This window comes from Melozone crissalis, unplaced genomic scaffold (genome assembly GCF_028551555.1).
Source record: "Melozone crissalis strain CALT ecotype California unplaced genomic scaffold, PUWL_Pcris_2 ptg000005l_1, whole genome shotgun sequence".
Taxonomy (NCBI): domain Eukaryota; kingdom Metazoa; phylum Chordata; class Aves; order Passeriformes; family Passerellidae; genus Melozone; species Melozone crissalis.
In genome coordinates this window covers 3164455-3189460 of record NW_026535783.1, presented here as the reverse complement: position 1 = coordinate 3189460, position 25006 = coordinate 3164455, and the positions used below count along the sequence as shown (strand labels likewise).

The 25006-nt window shown below is 40.9% G+C and overlaps 1 protein-coding gene across 1 annotated transcript in view; it reads left to right on the top strand.

Annotated features, from left to right (window-relative positions):
• Positions 1-571: 571 nt before the first annotated feature.
• The window catches only part of RAD23B (RAD23 homolog B, nucleotide excision repair protein), a 35800-nt gene continuing 11365 nt past the window's right edge, over positions 572-25006 (top strand). Inside the window, exons 1-5 of the mRNA XM_054285400.1 lie at positions 572-744; positions 13206-13287; positions 15811-15890; positions 18090-18337; positions 21439-21494. Of these exons, the coding sequence (XP_054141375.1) occupies positions 679-744; positions 13206-13287; positions 15811-15890; positions 18090-18337; positions 21439-21494 (532 nt within the window). The 5' untranslated portion in view covers positions 572-678. The remainder of the gene's footprint in view (positions 745-13205; positions 13288-15810; positions 15891-18089; positions 18338-21438; positions 21495-25006) is intronic.

The following is a 25006-nucleotide window of genomic DNA, read 5'->3' as shown; positions in this document are numbered from 1 at the left end:
CCACCACACCACCACAGAAATTGCACATTCTGAGGAGAAGAAAAGCCTCAGAAAGTTTCTCACCAGAGGCCTCAGGCTGGGGCAGAGGGGGGTTAATTTGGATTATTAGGAAGAATAATATTAGGAAGAATATTTTCCCAGAAATGGTGAAAAGCATTGGAACAGGCTGCCCGGGGAGGTGATGGAGTAATCTCCCCTGGCCGGTCTAGGGGAGATTTAGCTGGATATGAGGAAAAATTTCTTCACAGAAAGCGTGACTGGGCATTGGAACGGGATGCCCAGGAAGACTGCAGAGTCACTGCCCCGGAGGTGCTCAAGCAACGACTGGACGCGTCACTCAGCGCCACGGCCGGGTTGATACGCTGCTGTCCGCTCACAGGCCGGACTGGCAGACCTTTTCCGCCCGCAATCACTCCGTTCCTTCTCTCTCTATCTATATATAAATATATATTTTTGTATTTCTGCGTCTCTGCCCGCGCCCCTCCTCCCGCTCTCCCCGCCCTCAGGCGCGCCCGCGCCTGCGCCGTGCCGGCCGCCCGAGGCGGCGCATGCGCGTCCCGCCCTCCCGCCGAGCCCGGCGCCGCCTCCCTCCTCCTCCTCCCTTTCCCGGCCTCTTCCCCGCCACCTCTTCCCGGGGAAGGGACGAGGGCGGCCGGAGCGCGGCACGTACCCGTCGCCATGCAGATCACGCTGAAGACGCTGCAGCAGCAAACCTTCCGCATCGACATCGACCCCGAGGAGACGGTGCGGCCATTCCCGGGCTCCCTCCCGCCCCCGCCATTTCCCTCCCCCACACCGCCCCCCCCCTAGCCACCATTCCCGGGACGCGGCCGTGGGCAGGGATGCGGGGAAATGTGCCCTCGCCCCCCGGGAAAAGAGAGGGAAGGACTCCTTCTGTGGAGGTGTCTGGAGATTCAGTGAGGGGTCAGGGCCGCGGGGGTGGTGCGGTGTCCGCCCGGGATGATTTTGGGGGATTTAGGGCCGCGGGGAGCGGGGTGAGCTCAGGCGGGAGTGCTGAGGGATCCCCTTTTCCTCGGGATGCTGGTGGGTAGGAGTGACTTCCCATCGCCGAAGGAAAGGGGCTGCCGTGGCCAAACCTCCGGCGGAAGGACTTTTTCCCCCCCTTGTTTTTGAGGAGAACGCCCCGGAGGTGGGAGGGGGAATAGCTCGGGAGATGGAAGGGGGGAATAGCTCTGAGATGGAAAAGGGAATAGCCCCGTAGGTGGAATGGGGAATAGCCCAGGAGGTGGAAAGGGGAAACAGCCCGGGAGGTGGGAGGGGGAATAAATATCTCACGTAGTTCTGGGGAGGAGAGGAGCTCTGTAGGAAAGGAAAGTTTTTCCTTTCGGGAAGCGGGGTGCCCTGGGTTAGCAGCCAGTGGGGCGCCGGTTTATAATGGGAGCACTGGGAGAGGGGATATTGCGGGAGCATCCCTCTCCCGGGGTGGGGCTGGGGGGGGTCCAGCAGAAGGAAAACGTGGTGGTCCTTCCCATCCTTCCGTGGAGAGGCTGGGAGGGTGGTGGGGCTTTTCTGCCAGGGCAGGAGCGTGATTCTGGGGTTTGCTGCCAGGTGCATCGCTGTGTGCCCGGGCAGGTGTGTGGAGCTGGGAGGGTTTATTTATTGCTTGGCCTCACGAGCTGCAGTGATTAATCAGTCTGCACTTGGAGGGGAGGGAGTGGAGCAGAGACTCTGCTGACCTCGGTGCTGGGGTGTGTGTGATGGGGTTCACAGCAACCTCCTTCCCCTTCCCTGGCACCTTTGGATGCTGTGAGCGAGGAGGAGACATGTTTTGCTTCCAGGTGAATGTTTTTTTCTGGCACACAGGAGCCCGCTGGAAAATCCTCGGGGAAATGCAGTAGGAAGGGCCCTAAGTGAGTTGGCAGGGTTGGAAGTTGCCTTGTCACTTGCCTGAGCAGAGGTGGTTGTTTCGATAGCCAAGTCCAGACACTCTCGTGGCCTTGGTTTGAAAGATCTGGGGAGGCTGGAAGCTTTCCTTTCCAGCCACCGTTCCTGTGACAGGTGGGCAGTGAAGCTCTAGAAACCATGGGGCATTGTATCTGCCTTTATAAAGGCTGCTGGTTCACTCTCTTCCATCTTAAGAAAAATGAAGGATGACAGCTCAAAGTTGGACTAAGACCTCATTTGGGTTGCCATTGTGACTGAGGGACATGGTAAATGCCCTAGGAGAAGCAGGGGTCAGAAATCTTCAAATATTTAAAACACAAGTCTTTGCTGTTACTGAGAAAACTCTCTTTTTTTTATTTTTCTTTCTTTTTTTTCCCCCCTTTTGCTCTCTGCATTCAGTAAGGTCCTGGGAAGTAAATTCAAGGAGATGACTGAAGGAATGTTGCCAGTCAAAGCCCTCACCAGTTTATGAGACAGCAAAATGCAATGACTGGAAGTTGGATTGTGGGAACATGAGACTGCACCCTCTGTTTATGAATGTAGCTGCTACAGTAGCTCAAAATAAAAATGCTCCTCATGAGCATAATATCAGGATTTGGCCAGGAATGGGTGGTAAGACAGAGGAAATCTGGTAGAATTTGAGGGGAACTTTGTTTTAAAAAGAGCAGGATAGAGACTTGATCTTATTGTTAGCTGTAGAAGTGAAAAATGTGTTTAAATCTCCATGGCACACTTTTTAGAAAATTACTAAGAGATTACTTTTGGAAATGCTAAAAATCATAGAAAAGAGAAGTGCAGCTTTGAGCCTTCAGTTACAAACTGAGTCTTAAAATTAGAAAACACTTTGAAATATGGAATGTTGAGCAAGTGCCTCACAAGTGTGTGCTTTGAAGTTCTCAGTCAGATTTTTTTTTTGGAATACACAGATTTTAGCTGAAAGTTTGCTGCTTTCTTAGATTAATTCCCTGAGACCTTGAAACGTGTTTCGTGGAGTTTGGGAAACATTACTTGTAGTCTTTGGACCATGTGTGTGTTTCTCAGAGGTAGGCTTGTTTACTTGGATTTGTGCCCTGCGCTGTGACAAGGCCAAAATTCATGTGGTTGCGATAGGCACGGGAAACCTGTTGCTCCCAAGCTGGGCTCTAGTTCTGTAAAATTGCTTTTGTGTTCCTTTTTGTGTTCCCTTAATCTCAATACCCAGTTAATCTGGAGGGACTTGATGTTACTGTGCAAGGCAGCAAGGTTTAATGCTTGTAACTGGGAGCTGTCGTTGATAGGAATATTTAAACCCACCTCCAGTAATAGTTTGAAGCAACATACTTCCCAATAACTAATTAGCCTTGCTAATTAGCTCTGTGCACAAGCAAATGGTCTTTTTTTTTTTTTCCCTATTAAATCACACAGTTGAATTTTAAACTTGCCTTCAACAGAGTGACTGGTTTTGGTTTGGTTGTGTTTTAAAACATTGGCCAAATGAGTATTTTGAGTGAGTGGAAACTCTACTTGAAGCTATTACCTTGCTTGACAAAGATACTCTCAGGTACCCTGACTGACTAAAGACGATGAAAATATTTAGCCTCAGGCCTTGTTATTGGGAAAGGCCTGTTATCAAATTAAATTTTTGCAAACCTGGCTGTTTTTCCTTTAAGTTTTGTGATGGGCCCATCAAGCTCCGCACAGGGGTGGATTTACCCATTGTGGCCTCTCTGGTGTTCCAAGTGCGGCTTGAGAATTTAGATTTAACCAAGTAAATGAAAGCATGTATCCATGTGCACAAGCTGCTGCTTCTTTTTGTTGGCTCTCTGTGAGAAAGTAAACATGTTAAACATTGTGTTGGGGGCAGATAATAAGCGCTGTCTGACACTGGTGCAGACCGGTGCGGCCGCATCTCTTGTCTGAGGTGACGCTGTAGGCTTTTAAATGTGGCACTTGTAGTTATCACTGTGTAGACACGGAGCAGGGTTTTAAAAATCTCCAACAAAACATTCTTAACTTGGAAAGCGAAGCACCAGGCAAAAGTTAAGTCTGCCCCGTTTTGTTTTCAGCTCCCCCCTGCGCTGTTAACCTAAAAACCTGATTGTCAGAATGCAGAGAAGTGCAAGGAATGTTCAGGGTGTCAGCAGTCCTTTGGCTGCAGTCTGTGTGTCACATAATCTGGGCTTTCACATTTCGCTGTTCCACCACAGCCCTTGAGCACCCAGGCAAAGCCAGCTTGTTTAACACCGCGTCAGCAGAACACTCAGCTGTGCACGTCTGGGTTTCTGCCGTGTTCTGGTGTGTCCTTAGTGTGTGTGTGTGTGTGTGTGCTTTGTGTGGAGGTTTCGGGATGCTAGCGTTACTGTGTCAGAAGAATTAACTTTGTAGCAGTTCTGGAAAAAAATCAGGAACTGCTGTTGAATGAAATGGTGAAAGCTGACTCCTGGGCTTGTGAATGAGGGTGAAAATACCCTTAAAAACCTCCTTCCTGCATGTGTTTCAGTTAATCCTAAAGCAGTTGTGGGTAAGGGGATTGTTTTTGTATTTCCCTGGGAGTTTTATCACTTTATGGTTAGAGCAAAAGTGCTCAGTTCAAAATCCAGAAGTACCCTTCTAGGTTAAAGATGTTTTTCAGGCCTTGGTATTCTTTTTTTTAATTACTCTTTGGGTTGTACAGTAGATATTTCTCCTCTTCTGGAGGATTGTTTAGTTGTTCTTGCCTCCCTTTTTATTATTGTGTCTGTGTGTGCCTGCACAGGCAGAGGAGGTGTGAACTTGAAGGGCTTGTACTTGCTGCTTGTGGTTTGATACATGACTCTGCAAAATTGTAACTTCAGAGATCACTAGAATAAAAATAGATAAATTTTCCACCCATTGTTTTCATTTTTCTTCGCAGCCTGTAGCATTTTGGAGTTTTGGTCTGTTAAAATTTATATTTGTTTACTTAACTCTCTAGGGGCTTTTTGCTCCTGTTCTTCTTTGGTAGATAGTCCTTTTCTTTTTCCTGATTACAGTTAGGATTTTCAAGCAAGGAGGTTGTTCTGATTCTTGGCTGAAGAAGGCTAGGCTTTCACAAGTTCAGGGATATTTTCCTGAAATTCTAGTGAGTGTTTTAAATATCATTTCCAAAGAACTTAAGGCAGGATGACACATTTTTTTTTTTAAATTTAATAAAGGAACGGGTAGGATAGCATAAATTACTTCATACAACTAAAATTATTTTATCCATATTGGAATATGTTTTTACATGTTGCCCATTTTTAAAATGCTGTGACTCTGTCCATAATTTTTCAACTAATTTATTGAGAATTTTCTTTACTGACAGCTTAACTAGGTAAGAACAGTTAGCTTTGTACTTTAAATGATTTGGCAGTATTATGTGCTGTATTTATCAAAATCTAAACTTCCCAAGGTGGCCAGTACACTGAGAAGTTAAATATAGAGATTGTACACACTTAAAGATGGTTCTGTACACATATTTAAGGTCTGTTTTGCAGTTTTGACTGGAAAGCAGGGGTATCTGTCCTTGATATGGATAACAACAGGCTGGAAGGTGTTCCCTTTGAAAGTTGGTGAAAAGGGAGAGTACATTTTAATTAAAAATAATTAATACGAGCAGATGATCCTGCTGCTGTCTGGAGTCCCATTGCTGCCCTTGTGTGTAAATGTGGGTATTTACTGACAAACCTGTTGAAAGCATTTTCTTTGAATTCCTGAAACACGGAAAAGGTTATCTGTAGGTGTGATGTAGGGGGGTGTAGATTTACAGCACTGAGGGGTGCGGCTGGCAATGTTCTCTCCCACCAGGGTTTGTGCCTTTGGTCAAGGTTCCCGTGGGTGGAGTGGGCTCAGTGAAGCAAACCTCTCTCTATTCCTCAGGCCATGGGGATGTGCAGCATGTGTTGCCTGGAGCCTGTGAGGATGGCTGTCCTCTGCTTGCTGCCCTGCAGGGAGCACCAAAGCAACGGGAAAAGGAGAGGGAAGGGCTCGCCGTGGCTGTGAGCACACAGAGAGCTGTCTGCACACCGACCCTGGCTCTCCCTCTCCTTGTCTTTCCCTGTGTTTTTGTGTCAGAGGCATGCAGTCTTGGGAAAAGGGTTTTTTTAAAGTATCTTTTTAGCATTGATTGAAATGTCTTGCCAGTTTTCTTCATACTCAGCTGTGTCACTTTTATACTTGTAAATCACTCTGTGGGGAATATGCCTACTGTAAAAACTGTCTGCCCAAATCTACAGGAGGATTTTTTGTGCTAATTAACAAGACCATTGCAAGAGTCACCACTCAGAATGTAAGCTTTCTTACTAAAACAAGCTTTTGTGGCTTCAGAGGCAGGACTGTCCATCTTGCTGGTTTTCTTCAAGCTGCAGATAGCTGAAAGCTCTGCTTTAGGTTGACATTGGTGTTCCTCTGTTGGTACAAAGCTGCTTTTAGTCACCTTTTTGCATCAGAGAACTGGCCCCTGTGTCTCCTCTTTCAGACAGGGCATACATCAATTTTGAAATGCAGGGCAGAAGTGTGTGGAGGCCTGGAGGCCAGCTTTGAGATCAGAAATTATTTCTCTTGATCTCTGGTCAGTGCACAATGATTACTAGACTTATAAATTTCACTTGTGTGTAGATGAGATGCGTTTTATAGAGGAAAGTAGAAAGGTAGAGGTAATTGCAGAGAAAGTAAATGTCGGGGCTGAATTTAGATTTTTACCTTGACAATTCCAGATTATTTTTCTTCAGAGGATGCTGCTTCTTTCTTTGTATGCAAAATTCAGCAGCAGTAAATACAGCAAGTAAATAGAGGGGCTTATGAATGCTTTATCCTGTCTGTTTTTAAATGCTGGACTAATTCTAGATGCCTTGTTTATTGGAGTACAACTGTTTTGTTTTTTTTCCCAGGCACTTACTAAGCTCGTAAGCCTGCCTGGATTCACTAGGCTCTTCCTCTCCTGTGGTTCTTCCCAATTACTGTATCTGTTATGCCTTTGAGGCCTGAAGTAGGGCAGTGATCTGTTCATGTAACCACCATTATTATTGCCTTCTGACTAAATATGACTGTCCTGTTTAGAAAGAAAATATAAGAGAACACTGTAAATGGAGTTTTGTGCCAGAAAAATCTGCTTTTATGATTTGTAGAAAGAAGTAGCTGGAACCAAATAGATTCTTACCAGTAAAAGAACTGTAAAGCATTGACTTATGAGCTTAGTAATTTCTTATCCTCTGCATGTTTTCAGTAGTAGGCACAGTATTTGTCATTAATTGGTTGCTGATCACGGAGTTTGATTAAGGGTAGTAAAACCTGTTGCACTGGTCATTTTGTTGCTTCATTAGCAGGTTTATTGTCTGGTACAGCTGCATTGTCCTCGCCTGACTTTGAGCAGTAGCTGCGTAGCAGTACAACATGTGGTAAATATATTTACAAGGGCAGTAGGAGGAGAAAACTGAGGAATATTAAGCCTAAATTCTAAACAAATTTTCAGAGTATGATGCCCTCCCTCAGGGAGGAGGAAAAGAGCAAAGCCCGTTGGAGTAAAATCTTTTGTGCTTGTCTAACTATGACTTTTCTCAAAGTCTGGGAGAAACACGTTAGCTTACTACAGAAAAAGATGAAGAGTGGTACAGAATTATAATGTAGATTTTAAAAAAAAAATGCTCTGTGCAGCATTTATCCTTCAAGAGAAGAAGTTCAGCAGAGCTAGGTTGGTAGTGAGGGTCTTTCAGAGTTGGTCTTGGGATCCATCTCTTCACAGTCAAATGAATTAAAAATTCATTTGATAAGATTTTAATTACAAATCATCAGAAGCATGATGTCATTGAAAAATACAAGGTTTAATCTTGGTACCTGTCTGCCTAATTGAGGGTCAGACTTTGGTAAACAGCTCTCAAATGAGCAGCATGGATTAATTGGAATTGGGTTCATTAACAGGTGAAGCCCTGAAGATCATCGATCCTGAAACAACCAGGGAGAGTAGTGATGCTGTTCTGCTTTAAGTGTGCTGGCCAGCTGTTCCCAAGGGCAATGGATTTCTGCCTTTGGAAAGAGGTGCCTGGAGTCTGTGGGAAACTGTGACTCTGACATGAAAGAAAACTAAAGAGACCTGCTTGGTTTAGCTCAAAGTTTTGGTGAAATTATGTAAATGTTTCACACTGGCAAGCACCCGTGGGAAGGCTACTCATGCTTGAATGATAACATCAGCACAAGAACAAATCAGTATTAATAGTCTGTGAATTAACTTGGGGTGGAATCTAGGAAAAGATTTCCAATATCAGAGTAAACTTTGTAGCAGCCTCGTGGTAAAGGTAGCAAAGAACCTTGTCTGTGGGTGCATCAGATTCCTGATGGAGATCATGGTGTGGAATATGGGTTTGTGGCTTGATGTCAGAAGAGATCCTTTCCAGCTTTGTGTTCAGTTTCTCCCAGCATCTCAAGAAATTCAGCAATTTGCCTTGCCTGTGTAATTATAGATTAAAACTGATGAAAGTACACTATTCACCTGTTCATTAGGATTTATGAAATGAGTCTCTGAATAAACTGATGATTCTTGCCTCCTCTGTGTTAGCATTTATATGAGGTGGGAGAAATGAAAATTGGTGTGTGAGAGGGAAAGTGAGGAGGGTGTGTGATCAATGGGAGCTGCTTGCCTGGATGGAGCCCAGCATGCCCTGCTCGCTTAGCTGGCAGAAAGTGACTGCAAGGAGCAACTGGGAAACTCAGCACTGGTGATTTCATGAAACCCATTTTTAGATGCCTGTCTGGGATGCAGTTGATGACTGGTATTTCTTTGGAAGACCTCAGTTTTTCCGTTAGGAGTCAGTCAGCTCTAGCTCTTTATTAAACAGACTGCATGGCATAATATATTCTCGAGGACATGGCATTTGGTTTCTGAGTAGTAGGGAGAGTTTCACATCTGAGTTCATTGGGGACAGAAGAAAGTCATCTTGGCTTGTTAGTGTGCTGTTTCTGAATCTTTAGGGTAAAGTGTTTGTAGATGAATTGATGCTCATTCCTAAAGTTATTGCCATAAAGTACAGGCTCTGTTTATTGTGCTGTGAAATTTTATAAGGGTAGAGGAAAAATGGGATTGGGTGAGGTCTGAAATACATTTTGAACCCTAATCAGGTTGAATAAAGCTAGGAAGCCTGAAGGTTTGGTTTATGGATCTGTATTTATGAGTAAAATAAATCATAATCTGTGAATGATTTCTCAGTTTGATGGATCAATGTGCTGGGTGTGCTTCCCCAAAATTAATTTTCACTTAATAACCAATCATGGTGCTGGAGTTAGGTTCTCAGCCAACTAATTTGCTAGAGGCAAAGTTTAGGATGTTGCTTTTTTCAGCCTTTCACTGCACCAGCAGCTGGAAGATGCAGTTGTATTTTCTGAAAAGCATTGAGAGAGCCTCTCTCTCTCTCTATATATATATTTATCTTTCTCTCTGTTTTTTTAGTTCCTCCTTGAAAATGGAACATCTGTGGTTTAAATGTAAATGAAAGTGGATCATACTACTGTCTGACATACCGGTTGTTTTGCATTTTCCCCTCTTACACAGAATTAATGGCACAGTTATTTCTTACTATGCCTTCAGTCACTCCAGTTAGAACTACAAGAGAAAATTGATGTATCTGATCTTATCTATTCCTTTTTTTTCCTAAGAATTCGTATTGTATCCTCTGCAAATGATGTGTTTCTGGCCTCCTAGACTAGGCAGTGATGAAAGCCAGAAGATAGGAAAGCACTTTTTATTTTAGCCCGAGTGTTTTCTTGAACTTCTGTCTCTGGTAGGAGAATGATGAGGTCTGCAGCTGACTGTATTTTCTTGCAGGTTCAAGCTCTAGTAGTTAAGAGTTGGTTTAAGTCCTTTTGTTTGTTCCTTTGAATAGGTGTGATCCAGTGGGTTCATTGTATCCATTTGAGATAGGACAGATTCCCTTATCTAAATCACTATTCTTTATAAAGCAGTTAAGCAATGCTCTGAAATGTTTTTGAATGTAATCTTGAAATTATTCGACTGTTTGATGTATTTTCAGTTTTAAAGGAGCAACTTGAATGACATGACAGAATTTTAAATTTTTAATTTGTGATTAGGAGCCCATGGTGGATTACTGTCAGTCACCATAAGATTGAGTATCTTTGGATGGCAAAAGTTCACAGTAGAGTGAATGTCCAGTTAAATGAGAGACCCATGTAAATGATCTTCCCCTTTGCAAATGGCAGTGTCCCTGGGCATAGATAGCAAAATACTGTAAATTGGCACAGTTATGTTAAGCTTAAATTCCTTTTAAATTTTTGTAAGCTGTCAGCCAGAGAACAGAAGTAATTTGTGTTCCAATTTAGTATATAGTCTGTTCTTAAACTGATTGATGCATGTGGCAAGAATACAGGCAGAGAATGAAGACCAGCACTGAAAACTGTAACGGCCTTTTCTCCTCAGGATTTCCAGTCTTTTCAAGAACTAAGAAGTTAATGGTGGCCCCTGTACTGGCAAGCTTTAGCCAAAGATTATCTCTCTTCTCTAGGAGAAAACCTGTAGTTTGTTTTTATGTTCAGAAGACCACATGGTTCTGTAACCTCATGTGTTATTTGCATTGATAACCATTTCACTGAGGCAATAAATACCAAACTGCTTCAGGTGGATCCAGTTACTGCATAGTAATTAGTACATGTCTTTAGTCTGTCCTGGCCTAAACCACCACAATAATAAAAATTATGTCAGTATTAGCATGCAGAGAGGGTTTTTGGATTGTGGAAGGGGCCTGTACAGCTGAAGCACAGCCACCTGAATGCCCCACAAGGCTGAAACTGCCTGTGGCTGCTGAGTTAGTTTTCCTAGGTGTAATCCTGTGGGATATTATGGGACTGTGTGCTCTTGGTGGTGCTCAGCACATGAAGGATGTGGACTGTTTGGAGCTGGTCCACAGGAGGCCATGAAGATGTTCAGAGGGTGGAGCACCACTCCTGTGGAGACAGGCTGAGAGAGCTGGGCTTGTCCAGGCTGGAGAAGAGAAGGCTCTGGGGAGATCTTGGAGAGCCTTGCAGTGCCAAACAGAAGGTTCTTTATAAGAAAGAGGTATATAAGATATATCTACTCCTAGCAGGCCTGTTAAGAGTAGATGTAAGGAAGGGATTTTGTACTCTGAGGGTGGTGAGACACTGGAACAGATTCCCAGAAAATTTTTTTCTCATTTCCTTTGGCTCCATGGTGTAAATGTAAGTTTGCCTACGTCTGGAGATGAATGCCACCTGCCAAAGGGATGAAAGCATAGTCCTGTTTGTTGCAGACTTATGGAGGGGGGTTTGCAGACTTATTTTGGGAGGTTTTGGAAGACAGCAGTGCCTCAGTTCACTTGCAGTACATCAATCACAGCACAGTAATAACAAGGGGAAATGCTACACACAGGTGGTCAGCAAAGGCAAATGAATTGTTGGATCCTCCTGCAGTAAATATCTTAACTCCTTCTCATGGATCCAATTATTGTGCAGTAAATCAACATGTGTGTTCAGTGTGTCCTGACCTGGACTGTTAGCTGTTCAAACATTTATGTTTGAAGGAACACATCTTGGTTTTGTTCCCTGTGGGAAAAAGACTGTTGTCTGGAATAAAACAATAGAAAATAAGGGAGACTAAGTTGACATTTGAAGCCAGTACCTTGATTTATGCAGTGGACATGAAACAAACTTTAATTTTCTCCCTGAAAATAGATTGTGCACATTAGTCACATTGCAATATTTCTTACAAATCTATGACAAACATGGTACCTGGGTACAAAAGAAGTAGTCTGGAGTCATTGTCTTTGAGTGATTGGTACAAGAGCATAAAAATATATAAGGAGGGTGTTAAAAAGTAGACATTTGCAAACATAACGCGCTTTTAACATGATTCAAAGGATTTGCCCTAGTGCATGCAGGACTTTAACTGAAGTTGTGTGAAGTATTAGACAGTATTATTATTAAAATTTAGGAAAAAATCCTTGATGGCTTATCTGTGGTGAAGGAGATTGTTCAGCAGCAACATGAGTCACTTCCATCCCTAAAACTGGGGAGGAATTAACAAGTTCATGTTTTTAATTTTCAAGAAAATATGCTTTAAAAATAAATGTAAATCCAAGTATAGGACAGATTGCTGTAAAGTAAGTGCGTGAGAATGATGATGCTTTCAGCAAACTACTGTCAAATTTGATTATCCTCAGGACTTTTGGGTGGCGGTGAGCTACTCTCAGTTTTGCTGTGGGAGAGGAACTGCCTGGTTGGAGACTAATTCCAAAGCATTTGGCAGGTGCTGGGATGGCATGTATGGTACAAAATACCAAAAGCATCCTTTCTTCATCTGCTGGGGAAAAAGAGCTGGCTCCCTATTTTTGTAAGGTTCCATAGAGGGAAGCAATATGTTGTGTTTGGTATCCTTGCAGAGCTTTATGAAATAGATTTTTTGAACATTCAGGAAAAAAAAACCCCAACCTTTAGAGGGTGGTGTTAGCTTGTAGTAATAAGCTCATAGCAGATTGGTTGTCTTTGTTTCCTCTACACTGGGAGTGTCTGCAAAAAAGCAAGAAGAATTGACTGTGTGTGCAGGCAGTTTGTCTTAAAACATGACTGCAGATGTGTCAGTGCAGGAATGCTTTTACAGGAGCTTCCTTTCCCTCCTCAGGGTAGCATTACAGAGTTTTCCTGGAGAACTGAGACCGTTCTCATACATGGCAGCAGCTAGCAGTGCCACTTGAGCTGTTGGTGCTGTGGGAGTGTGGGTGATGCATCAGTGCAAGCCAGTAAATGTATAGGCTTAGAATTGCTGTGTGGAGCTCCAGAAATTGTGGTGGAGAGGGAGGAGTTGAAAACAATTTACGTAAGATAAGCATCTGAACATTTTGCACAAGTCTTTGCATGTGGGGACTTCAAGGGTGGATGTCATGGTGATCTTGCCAAAAAAAAAAAAAACCCCAGGAATTCCCTGAAAAGTGGTTATGATGATGAAAACCTTCCTCTCTGTTTATAGCAGCTGTACCCTCTGCACTCAGGGAAAGAACAGGGCAAGCAAATGGGTCAAGAGATGAAAACATTTTTGCTCCCCAAATTTCTTAATTTACTTTTTCACTGTGTTGTGCACTCATACAAATAACTTCTCATGGAAGAATTAATTACCTGATTTGATTCAGCACAGAAAGGGAAAGAGGCATGTTGCTCTGCAAAGTGGTTACAGTGATATATTCTGAAGGCTGATAAACTTGACATAATCAAGGCATGATTGAAACTACTCTTCAGTATTTAAAACTTGAAGTGTACTTAATTAGGTTTGTACTGTGAACTTTGTTTTCATTAAGACTGTTTTTGTGCTTCAGGTGAAGGCTCTGAAAGAGAAGATTGAATCAGAAAGGGGGAAAGATGCCTTTCCAGTAGCTGGCCAAAAACTAATTTATGCAGGTAATGGATATTCTGAAGATAACTTATCTGAACATGCTTTATTTTATGTTGTTGTTTGACTTGATGTGAATGTTAAGTCTTCTAAGAATTCTGAGTACTGAAGTAGAGACAGGATAAAAACCTCCACAAACACAAAAATTAACTCAATGTCAAAGGGAACTCTTAATTTTGAATTAGAATTTTTTAGGTTTTAATGCATGTGTGTCTGACATCTTTTCTCTTGTAACATGATGTCTTAGGAATATGCTGGGTGAAGAAGAAATAGCTTCTTTTTTTTTTTACAAGAATTCAGGATTTAAGCAGGTCAAAGCTGCTGCTCTGGTTTAATTATTTTCTTTTTCAATTTATGCTGTGTATAGCTGAAGCACTGCGGTATATACGACAGAGAATTAAAAGCTAGATTATTTCTTTTGGATTGACAAAAGAAACTCACCACCAAATCCTTCCTGTACAAAGGTACTTTCAATACTTTTAAGCTCTGTCAGAGCTTGTGCATTATATACTAGCAAAAAGCAGGCTAATGTCAGTTAAAAACATGAAATTAACTTATTTTAGCTTTATTTTACTTGCCTTGTTCATTCTGGTGCTAATACAGAAATCCATTTTTTTTGTTTTCACTTCATCTCAGAACTTTGGTGCTATTCCAGTACTCCCTCTAGTGTTTTATTTTCTCTAAAACTGCGTCTGAAAGGAACTTTGGTGGACTTTTCACTTTTGTCATGTACTGCTTTGTAACAAATACAAAGCTTTCGCTTGTGGTAAGCCAAAGCCACTGCTAACAGTGGAGAGACGCTGATGGGAGAGAAGCTGTGGGTCTCTGTGTTTGTACAGCTCCTCTGGACAGCATCCCGTAGCAAGTTTTATGTCCCTGGTACTTCACTGGGGGGAGTGCACGTCAAGAACATGAAGGTAGAAGTCTCTTGCACAACCAAGAAATGTGAACCAGGCAGAAGGTTTTGTGCAATGTGTGTATTAAGAGTGCATGGCACTCTTAATATTGTGTTTCTCTGATTGCAAAAATCAAAGATTGCATAAGATTCTGTGACATGACTGGAGTGTTTTGTGAAGTCAGAATGTATCTGCAATATTGAATAACCCTCACAAGCAGTAGGAAATGTAGGAAATAAGATTGATAATATAATATTGTACAAAGACGGATTATCTTTTTTTTTTTCTTGGACAAGAGATATGAGGGTATATTGGTGACGTTTTTACTTTTATTAAAATGAATTATTATTAAAATTATTAAACTGTGGAATTTTCATAGTTTGGTAAAGCAAAGTGACACCCCCAGCTGACTTTGCTTAGAGAGGCTCTGATTGTCCATTGTGTTGACATCTGAGTTTGGGTGAGCTCTAGAAACCCTGAGAGTGGTGGGTTCTGAGAAGACAGGATGTCTGTATGTATACTTTCATAAAGTATATATATTATATTGCAAACACATTCATTGAAGCCTTCCCCGAAGTGCCTATAAAAATTTGTGAGTAAACCCTTGAAGGTTCTGAGTCAGATGCTACAGGTATTGCTATTACTGCACTACATGTAATACTTCCTTGAATGTTTGACCTGCAAGACTGGTGGAACCAGTCATTTGTGTTCTGAGTGCCACACAGTGCATGTGTTGCTTGATTTCCTTGCAATCATCAGGATAAGGATGTGTCCTTCTTGTTGCAGTCCACTGGAGATGTTATGAAATGGAAGTAGTCTGTGGCACGTCTTCAGAAAATTAGTCAGTTTTAATTGTAAAATATTCCCTGAAAATTCTGTAGTGGAAATCAGTGCTATAAAACTCACTGGAATACAGACTTGTTTTTCTGATTTGTGGTGCTACCTCCAAGTCAGCTTATTCTAAGAAAAGGCAAAGAGTATGTGATTTACTGTGTTCCTAAGTTCTTGTAGAAGTGATGCAAATCTATTTTGTCACAGTACCACCTCTGCTTGTGAAACATCAAAAGTTGTAGTATAACAGATGTTTCTGGGTTTGTCTGATAGCTTTTTCATCCTTCTGTCAAGGTGGCAAATTATGGAATAGTTCTAGCTTTTTCTAATGTTTTAGCCTTGCAAATTGTTGAAGTTGCAAGGTAACACACTTGTTATTGCAGGCAATGCTCTTATCTGAAGAACAAATGGAAGATAAGTAGAAAGGAATTTCCATTACTGTGTAAGCAGACATAAGTTACTTGGTTAAGCTTTTTGTCTGTTAATGCCTTTCCTCTGTATTACATGTATCTTTGTTAAGGATCTTTCCAGATTCCAGTGACTCTTTCCAGATTTCATGCTTTTATTTTAAATGGTTTTAAAGCATCTGCAACACTTAGGGCAGCAGCCCTCAAGCTATCCACTACTCTGTACATCACATGAGGAAAAGGGTAGCTCTGCTGCCAAAGCTTAATGGCCAAACTGCTTTTTGTTGAATTAACATTTATTTATAATATGCATAAAACATGTTTTCTTGAGGAAATCCCAAGATCATTTATTGATTTGTTAAACAGCTTTTTAATTTCTGCCTGTTTAATTTCCCAGGTAAAATCCTTAATGATGAAACTGCTCTTAAAGAATACAAGATAGATGAGAAGAACTTTGTGGTGGTTATGGTGACAAAGGTGAGTAATCGTTTCTTTTGAGTAGGAAGCTTCATTAATTTAATTCTATTTCTTCTTGTGATTAGTAGGTGTATATATCCATTCTTAAAACCAGTGGAATTTCATCATAAGCAAATTCAGATCAACAGTAAAAAGCTTGTGTGAATAGATAAAAAATATTGCTTCATAGTCTTGGTTTGCCTGAGCTGATTTTTGCTTTTGCTCTGTGCTGAATATATGTATTAAAGAAAAAAAATTGCTAATGGCTGATTTTACTGTTTACTCTTTCATGTCTCTCTGTTTTTTTTCCCTTTTATTATTAAAATGAAGAAGGCAACCTAGGTAGTTTGTGGTTAAATCCTCTGTATGGATCTCTTCCAGCCTTGCCATGTTGCTTTTCGTAGTTCATGGCTTTTTCTCCTGTCAAACTCAACAGCATAAACCAGTAGAGACAGGATACATCTGGCAGTAAACAAACCTGTGGGTTTTGAAAGCCTGCAAGTGCAATTTATAGGGAATGACTGTGACACGTGTTTGAAGTATTTCTTCTCTGAACCACTTGTCAGGCTGCTTCCAGGAATCAAGCCACTGATTTTCCAGGCATTCCAGGCGATCTGAATCAAACTGGCTTCATCTGTGTTTTCAATATTAAATTAATTTTGAAGCTCGAGTTCCTCCTCCTGACAAAGAAAACATATATTCTGATGCCCCTTATTTATCTCTGGTAATAGTAAACATAATTAAACCAGTGGGCTTGTTAAAGATAACTGCCGTTGCTCTCTTCCTGAATGAACAGCTTGCTAGTCTGTGGTTTGCCACAGGGGCATTTATCAGTACAAGAAAACAGGTGCAGATGAGATGTCAGAGTCCAGTTTTTTATTTTGTTGATGGCAGAAGGCTCCAGAGAAGTTGTGCAACTGCCACTCCTGGAAATGTTGAAGAAATGTGTGGCTGTGGTACTTAGGGACACTGCTTAGTGTTGTGTGTGTGGCAGTGCTGGGTTAGAGTCAATCATTTTAGAGGTCTTCTCAACAATGCTATGATTCTAAAGGCAGATCTCTCTGAAGAACTGCTAAATTCAGTATACTCTGATAATAAAGGACCTGTACTTTAGGCATTTCTTCAGTCTTACAATCTTTTTGCTACTCTTGGAGCTCAATTGCCCTTTCCTGATTCTATTGTGGGTAAGACATGCCCAGTCATGTAGACACAGATTGCTAACTTTGTCTGATGCTCAGATGTTGTTGCATTAAGGGTTTAGGAATCCAGCAGGAAATAACCCCCCTTGCATTCCTACTGTGTCAGTGTTCTTCTCTGAGTGCTTATTAAAATGTTATTTGCTGTGCCCACCATGTTGGAAGCTATTCATTCTTAAGCTTTACCTCTCCTTGCAGACAAAAGGAGGAAGTAAATGTTTTCTTCTTCAAGCAGGCAATGTCTGAAAGTGGTGCACCTTGAATGAGTAGTTCTGCTGAAGTTCAGCTATTTCTCTTGGAAAGGCAAAGATTGGGGTCAGCTTTGTGAGCCCTTGGGGCTATTTTTATATAATGGGATTAATACTGCATCCAAGAAAAATTCAGGTTTCCATTAGAGATGTGAAGATTATTTCACAATTGCATACAAGTATTATTCACTCTAAATATTCTGCTGTAAGTTTGGTAGTCCTTCATTCTGCTTCATCCTTGGTGCTTACTTCATGAACTGAAGAGATGTTATTTTAGTGCTCTGAATGCATAGATTGCATAACTGAAACATATTGCAGGTGAAGTTTAATTTTTTTCCTCATCTTGTGTTCCAGCAAACAGCATTTGTAATGAAATGTGATTTCTGTCTTAATCACTTTTTTCCACATCTGAGTGGTGAGAAAAGCTTATGCTTGTTCTGCAGATAGTTTTTGGCAACTGTCTTGGCTTCTTCTGGAAAATGTGCTTTTGTACAACTCAGGATTGTTTTCATATTTAGAATATTGTGGTCTGTAAATATTTAGATCTTTGAATTTCACTTCAGAGTGTGAGCGCTCAGGTGTGTGAGTACCTCAGTGACGCTCAGTTGCTTGTTTAAACACAGTGAAGGGCAAGAGAGAATTAATGTCTTGCAACATTTTAATGTTGTGCTTGATGTTGAGGCAGCGATAGCAAACACAAATGGTCTTAACAGAACTCGGAGAGCCGTGGATTTATGATCTTTGTTCTGTGCCTGAACTCTTTTGTCCTCCTGTAGCCCAAAGCAGCAGCTGGAGCGACTCAGCCGTCAAATGCCACTTCCACTGTTGGCTCAACAACTGCAGCTCCCACAGCAGTTGCTGCACCAATCCCTGTTCCTGCCCCTGTGCCAGCTCCTGTCCCTCCACCACCAGCACCAGATGCAGTGGCTTGTGAGCCAGCACCTGTGAGTGCTCCGAAAGAGGAGAAGCCTGAAGAAAAACCACCTGAGGCACCAGCTGCTGTCAGTCCATCATCAATTGACAGGTATGGATAAGCCTCCAAAAATGGGTTCCTGTTTCTGTTCCTTCTGGTTTTGATTTTAAGTTTTTATTACGGTGTTAGGCGAATCACTCTCTCCATTCTATTTAATTTTTCTTCTTTCTTGACTGTAATTTCAGTCTCAGACTCAAGTATGATATTACTGATTGTAAGAAGCACCTCTCCTTTTTTATGCCTTCTCCTGTGGGAAGTGTGATCTTGGGAACAAACCTGTGGAGGGGAGAGTTAAATGATGCAAGATTTGAGCTCCTGTTAGGCATTTCAGAGTTGCTATCCTGCAAGTTTCTTTTCAGACTGAGAATATTCACCTGCAGTGGGGATGTACTGCTGACAAAGCTCTTGAAGTCTGAAGAGGAATGTGTCCTGTCCTGCTCATAACCCTCTGATTGTGCTTTTGATAATGTTGGTCAGATTCAAACCATAAATGCCTTATTGCTGTATGAGCCTCTAATTTTTGCTAAGAGCTTTTACTTCCAAAATGTAGGATGTGGTATTGCTCTTAATCATGTAACGCCTTAAAGCTACAAGGTTGTTTTGGTTTTTTTTTTTTTCCCTGAATGTTCTTTGACCTATCTGCAGGTAATTAATTGTGAAACCTGGGAAAACTTTTCACCTCAATTTTCTACAGTTGAGAAAATCAAGTGGAAGTTAGAGGTTTCATCCCTGTTGTATGCTGTTGCCTTTTTTTGCTTAAGTTGCTGAAGTACTGCATGGGATTAAAATGTTTTTAACAGGAATTTAATGGCCCCTGAAGTGCTGCATAGTATCAAATCTTCATTTTTTGTGCTCTGGGTTTAAATTATTTGTGTGTTATTTCTGGGAATACTGGTGCACAAGACATTATTTTTTAAGTGATTGTATTTAAACACTGTTGAATACTGATTTGATTATAACAAAGCAAAACTTGCAATTGCCTAATATCTTGAAAAACCTCATCACAAATTTCTTGCACTAAATGCACAAATTGATGTTTTAATTTTGCTGTTCTGAGAAATGAGTATTTCTTAGAAATGGAATGCAAATGAAGTTTCATTTATCAGTCAAATTAACTTAGTTGTTAAAAAATACTAATAAGTGGGATTATTTTCTTTTTTTTTCCCCCTGCTCAGTTTGTCCAGTGGGTTCAAAGATCAATCTGTCATACTGAAATAGTGTTTTTCATGTACAGATTGCAGTTTTGTAAAACTGCAGTAAGAGACCCTCAGTGTACACACTTGACAGGGAGAAACAAAATAATTTAACATAGACATCAAAGTCATCACCTGCCTTGATTTCAGTGAATGCTGTTTGCTTCTGATTTGCTTTAGAAGCTAAATTACTAAGGCAAGATTTATTGACCCAAGGCCAGGCCAGCTGGCATCTTGCTTTGTCTTTGATCTTTTTTTGATTGTAAATCTTAACTACTGACAGATTCTAGTGAAACACTCTTGTAACAAATTATTTCTTGCATAGATCTTACAGAGATCTCCGTAAGTGCCTTGCTGGATTTTTACTGGCATCTTCTGAAAACATTCAGATAAATCTGATGATCTTTCCCTTGCTGATAGGAGTTGCCAAGACTGGTAGCCTGATAAATTTGAGGCTTCTGCAGCTCCATGTACTCAAGTCTATCATGTTATCAAAACTGTGTATTCCCAAAATATACACACAATATGGATATATCTATAAATATATGTCTGCCTGCTTAGGTCAGCTCAGGCAGGAAAAATCCCAGCACTCATGCGAGATAGATCAGCCACATCCACTTCCCCTCTGGCTGTTTAGAGCAAAGCCCACTGCTGCAAAATGAAAATGTACAAAACACAAATGAAAAATATGAATTTCTCTTTTGATAGCTGGCCCCTTAGAGTTTGCCAAGTTTTTGGTACCAGGGCATGGGGATTGCCTGAGCCCTGCCACCCCGCTCCAGGCCCTGATACTCACATTCCCATTGCACATACACACACACACACAGAGGCCTCACCCAGGAACTGGCTGCAGTCCTTGGCTTTCCCACTTCCACACTGGTCTCAGCAGTTGCTGGCTCCACAGGTGTCTGGATCCCCCTATCTCACAATTCCCTGTCCCTGTGAACCCTTGGAATTCCAAATACATGTGTGTAGAATAGAGACACACACTCCCCACATTAGGAAAAATTTTTAGAAGTAGAATTTAATAAAAAGACAGGATGGATTGGGTGATGAGGTGCAGAGCATGGCCAGGCAAGTGTTTCTGAAGTATGATTGGCCCTTTTTCTCCTCTTTTTGCACTCTTGACCCATGCTCTTCTTCTGCATGGTGCCTTAAGCTTTCCTTTCCCTGCCTTTGGTTCTTCCTCTGGATTTCTTCCCCCAACACTCTTTCCTGGCACCCCACAGTGAGTTGGGCTCAATGCCCTGTGGGCTGTAATGCCCTTGAAGGAGTCCTGCTGACCCACCCTGGGTGTCACCCTGAGACCAGGGGGCTGATGCTTTAATTTTGCAGCCCTGGGAACTGGGCAGCCTTGGCTGTGGCTGATTAAAACTGGTATTCCTCTGTTGTGTTGTGCCTCTGTGTTCCTTGCTGTTCATGGAGGTGAACCTTTAATCCTGTAATTTAACAACTTTGATAACTTGAGATGGAGTAATTGCAAATGTTAGCAGTTTATATTCCTGGGAAAGCAGTATACTGAGACTTTAATAAGTGCTTGCCACCAGCCTCCTTGGGTCCTCATTGAGGTCAAGCTGGTGGCTGTGGGGAAGCATTTAGTGAGACTGCTGTGTGCTTTTGAAAATCCACCTTGTTCTCCCACCCTTTAAAGCATTCAAGCAAGCAGATGGCTAATCCCTGAGCAGATGGGCAAGAGCCAAACTTCTGGGGGGTAGCGGGGGAAGGTTGGCCTTGTTTTAAAAATGCTAGCATTGTAAGTTTGTAAAATCTATTCTCACTATAGGTCCAAAAGAGAGCTCTTTGGAAATCTTTGTTGGTTTTTTAGAAACAAAAGGGGCTATTAGAGTTACAGCTGCTGCTGCTTTTTTTTTTTTTCTTTTTCTTTTTTTTTTTTTTTTTGAAAAACAGGAAGTTTTCCGAAGTTTTGTAATTACCATTGCACTTGTCTTCATCTTACAGTACAACAGGTGATACATCTCGATCAAATCTTTTTGAGGATGCTATAAGTGCACTTGGTAAGTGGAGAGTTTTTTTTTTTTTAATGTAGACATTATTTTGGTGCAGCAGAAACATGACAGATTAGCAGATGTTGACATTTTCTTCTGTATCTGTCATTGTTAAAGTTATAATTAAAGTGCTCCTCTCTAAGACCTGAAGTTGATATGTTGGAACCAGCTTCAATATTATCTTTACTGAAGAATATTTCCCTTTATATATTTTTATTGTGTGAAAGAAGATCCTTGCACTCCTGCCTTTTTTCCCCATTTGCTTTAATTTCCCTTCTAACTATTCACTTTGAAGTAGCTTGAATAGAAGACTGGATGTAAATATGTGTGTGCTTTTCACTTTTGCACCCCAGAGTGCAGGGCTGCTAAAATGGCTGCCTTTATTATTCACTTGTTCCAGCTTTGAAAGTATTTTGCTTTTTGAGACATTAAGATTAGATAAATTCACCAGATCTGCTGCTGAGAAATGAATGCCTCTATGTATTTACAGTCAACTTACTCTTATTTTGACAGTTTAAATAATCTTTGTTTCTCAGTGAAATAGACAGAATAAAGACAACAGGAAGCTCTGCCCATCATTTATGCTGATTTGGGTAGCTAGGAAATTATTAGGCAAACCCACAACTCCTTACTCCTACTGAAATTTTTGGGTTGTTTTGGAGTGTAACAAATTCAGGTACAGAAATAAGGAGGAGGTGGGGTTTTTATTCTGTCTTTTGTCTTTAAATATGAAGCTTCAATTTGGTACAAAGAGTGAAACCAAGTAAATAGTTTCACTTACATTTTCATGTGGATATATTGGTGGCAGGAGCTGTAATTAAGCAGCTCAGGGTGATTTAGAAGCAGCAGTAATATTTTACATGACATTGTGTTAGCTAATAGATTTAGTCTGTCCAGCTGCAGCTTAGATCTTAATGTGACAAACTGTTTTAAATTGTATAATCCAAAATAGCTGATAGAGACTGATAGCAGGAGACAAAAATGTAACACTAAAACGAAACTGGCTGAAGTGATTGCTGTTACCAAAGGTGGTTCTTTCACCATTCGTATTATCTTAGTGGTCAAAGATGATGTCATCACCAACACTCATGTTAACAGTGTTGATCAGCACGTTAAATGAAGCTGGTGGTCTTGATTAAAATCTCTTCAAAATTGGGGAAAAAAAACCCAAAATATTTCAAGAGCATCACCTCATGATCCATGTTGTATGGGAGTTCTTTGGTTGGTGTCTGATGGGGTAAACCCATGTGTCCCTAACATGTTTGGAAATAAGAGGTATTGAGTGTGATTTTCTGGGTAAGCATACTCTAAGTGTTGTCAGCCAGTAAATATTCAAGGGCAATAGGCATGAACTCCGTGGTTCTTTTTCTTTAAAAACTGTCATGAAGGGAATTTGCTTGCACAAATTGATGGAGTATGTTTTCACATCCTAAGTTGGATCTGACACATATTCTAACTGTGGCTTCTCAATTACATTGTCTGAAATGAATTGACTTTGCTTTAAAAACAGGGATTGTTTTCGATGATTTGCTGTTGTTTTCAGTTAAATTGCTGAAAAATGATGTGGCTTTTTATGCTGCGTGAAAACCTGCACGTCTTGCAGTCCTTGTGCAACCACATCTTTCACAGGGGCAGCCTAAGATTTCTTTAGGGCATAGGATAAGAATTATTGTGGGGAGTATGATGAACTGGATTTTAAAATGTTGCTTGAAAGATAAAAGCACAGAGCAGAATCAATTCAGCATTGACCTCAAACATTTCCACTAGCACTAGGGACAGAAAGGCCCAACTGTGTATCATGACATTGCTGGTGTGCAACTTCTGAATTATTATTCTTGGTCTCACTCTTGCACAACTTATGAAGTAGATTGTATGGAGTACATGCACCTATGTTTTCAGTAATTCTGTTTTCCTCCTTTGGCGTTTAATTATGCCTTATGTAGCAGCCTGTGCTGCAGAAGTTAGCCAACCTTTTTGCATTTTTTTCCTGTATTAAATCTTCTAGTCTCTACCTTGCTTATATTGAAAAAGCAATACAGAAGTGTTCAAGTAGTAAGTAATTACATCAACAGGTGTTCTGACTGCTTGGTTAGTTTCTTAGGAGTAGTAGGGGTAAACTAGTGCTGTGTAAGGAAGAATGTGAGCAGAAGTAGCAAAATCATTGTGTTTAGACAATTATTGGCTTGGCTTTTTTGCTTCCCTGAAGATAGAAGTATAGAAGTATATATCTTCAGAGCAAAGTTTAGGTGATTTTTTTTTTCACGTTTGAAAAAATGCAGGTAGATGTGAAATGAATGATCGTGTAGTTCTGTATGAAGGCATGAAGAACTTACCAATCCTTAAGCTCAGGTTGGCACTATTACTTTGAAGCCCAAATAATAAATACTCGAATTAGTCAAGGCTTTTAAACCCTTTATTTATGGATAATGCACAAGTACCCTTGGGCTAGGGCTGTTTTATTGTTTGTTCTTGAGCATACTGCCCTAAGTCATACACCCACTGATTGTTTAGAAGCACACGTTAGGAAAGAGGCAGTGGGGCTGTTTTAATGTTGGCTTGAGTTAAATACCTTCTCCCTAAGGGAATAAAACATCATGTTTACTTTGATTCTTTTATTTACAACTTACTTGCCTTAACAGAGTAGCTCTTGTATTTGTTTCCTCTGGGTTTTTAAAATATTATTATTAATTAGTTGTTTTTTATGATGGCTGTTCATTGTTTGGCTGTCCTGTCACTAACTTGCTAGTTGCAGTCAGTCAGTTGTAGGATTTCACTGAGATCAGGAATACCCTTATCCAAGGAAGGAGATGGTATTTAATGCCTAGGTTTGTTTGTTAGTGGTGTTTTTTCCTGCCAGGAAGATAACCTTGAAGATTCACCCAATTACAATGCATGGTAGAATAGCTACTTTTTTTTTGTAATTGTACTACTTGCTGTCCGCATTTGAGGTAGGAATATTAAATGGATTATGAAAAGAGATAATAATTGTCCTTACAGTGACATTAGTGTAGTGAACAGTTGCCCTTAAATAGTTCCATGTATGTGTGTGTGCCTTTTGTCTTGATTGCTGCAGGTGTGGGATAGTTTTCATCTATTTTTGCTGTAAGGGGTGGTGGATTTGATGTGATGGATGTCTAGTCAAATGTTAAATTGAGTGGGATAAAAATTAAAAATTAAATGAGATGGTTTGGTTTCCTGAACCCCCACTGAAGTCCTGAGTGAGTTTCCTAGATACAACTTTTAAGTCTTCTGCATGATTTGAGTTTGTCCATATTAAGTTGATTAAATTACCTTCAGCATGTAGCAATATATAGCAATATCTAATCACTAATTGTCATCTATCTAACAACAGCATAGCAGAAGGTCTTTATTTGGAAAATCCTCAATGGCTAATAATTTGACAGGCAGATTTCAAATTAATACATTTCCAAATGTAAACTGCAGGAGACTTCTCTTGATTACATCAGGAATTGAATATTAGCTGTGAGGACGCCCTTGACCTTAAATGAAAACTTGAAGAG